Here is a 295-nt window from a genome sequence, read left to right on the forward strand (position 1 = left end):
TGCTGCTCGCTATCTTTGCTGCTGGAGTTGCTGCTGTTGCTGCTGCAGTTGCTGCTGCTGCTGGCGTTACTGCTCCTGCTGCTGCTGCTGCTGCTGCTGTTGGTGGTGGTTGTTGTGTAGCCACAGGAGAAGACAGCTGTATATCATGTTTCTCTGTATCTGCTGCTGCTGCAGCAGCAGCTGCAGCAGCAGCAGCAGCAGCAGCAGCAGGACTATGCTGCGAGTGTGCATGTTCTGCTGCTGCTACAGCATCACCACCGCCCCCTCCCCCCCCCCACCACAACCACCACCAGCA

The 295-nt window shown here is 58.6% G+C and overlaps 1 protein-coding gene across 1 annotated transcript in view; it reads right to left on the reverse strand.

Annotated features, from left to right (window-relative positions):
• Nucleotides 1-147, reverse strand: part of EMH_0056640 (uncharacterized protein) — a gene marked incomplete at both ends in the record, with an annotated part of 3431 nt that extends 3284 nt beyond the window's left edge. The window contains one exon of the mRNA XM_013497377.1: nucleotides 71-147. Within this exon, the coding sequence (XP_013352831.1) occupies nucleotides 71-147 (77 nt within the window). The remainder of the gene's footprint in view (nucleotides 1-70) is intronic.
• Nucleotides 148-295: the final 148 nt, after the last annotated feature.

This window comes from Eimeria mitis, genomic scaffold (genome assembly GCF_000499745.2).
Source record: "Eimeria mitis Houghton genomic scaffold, Emh_scaff2637, whole genome shotgun sequence".
In the NCBI taxonomy this organism is placed as follows: Eukaryota; Apicomplexa; class Conoidasida; order Eucoccidiorida; family Eimeriidae; genus Eimeria; species Eimeria mitis.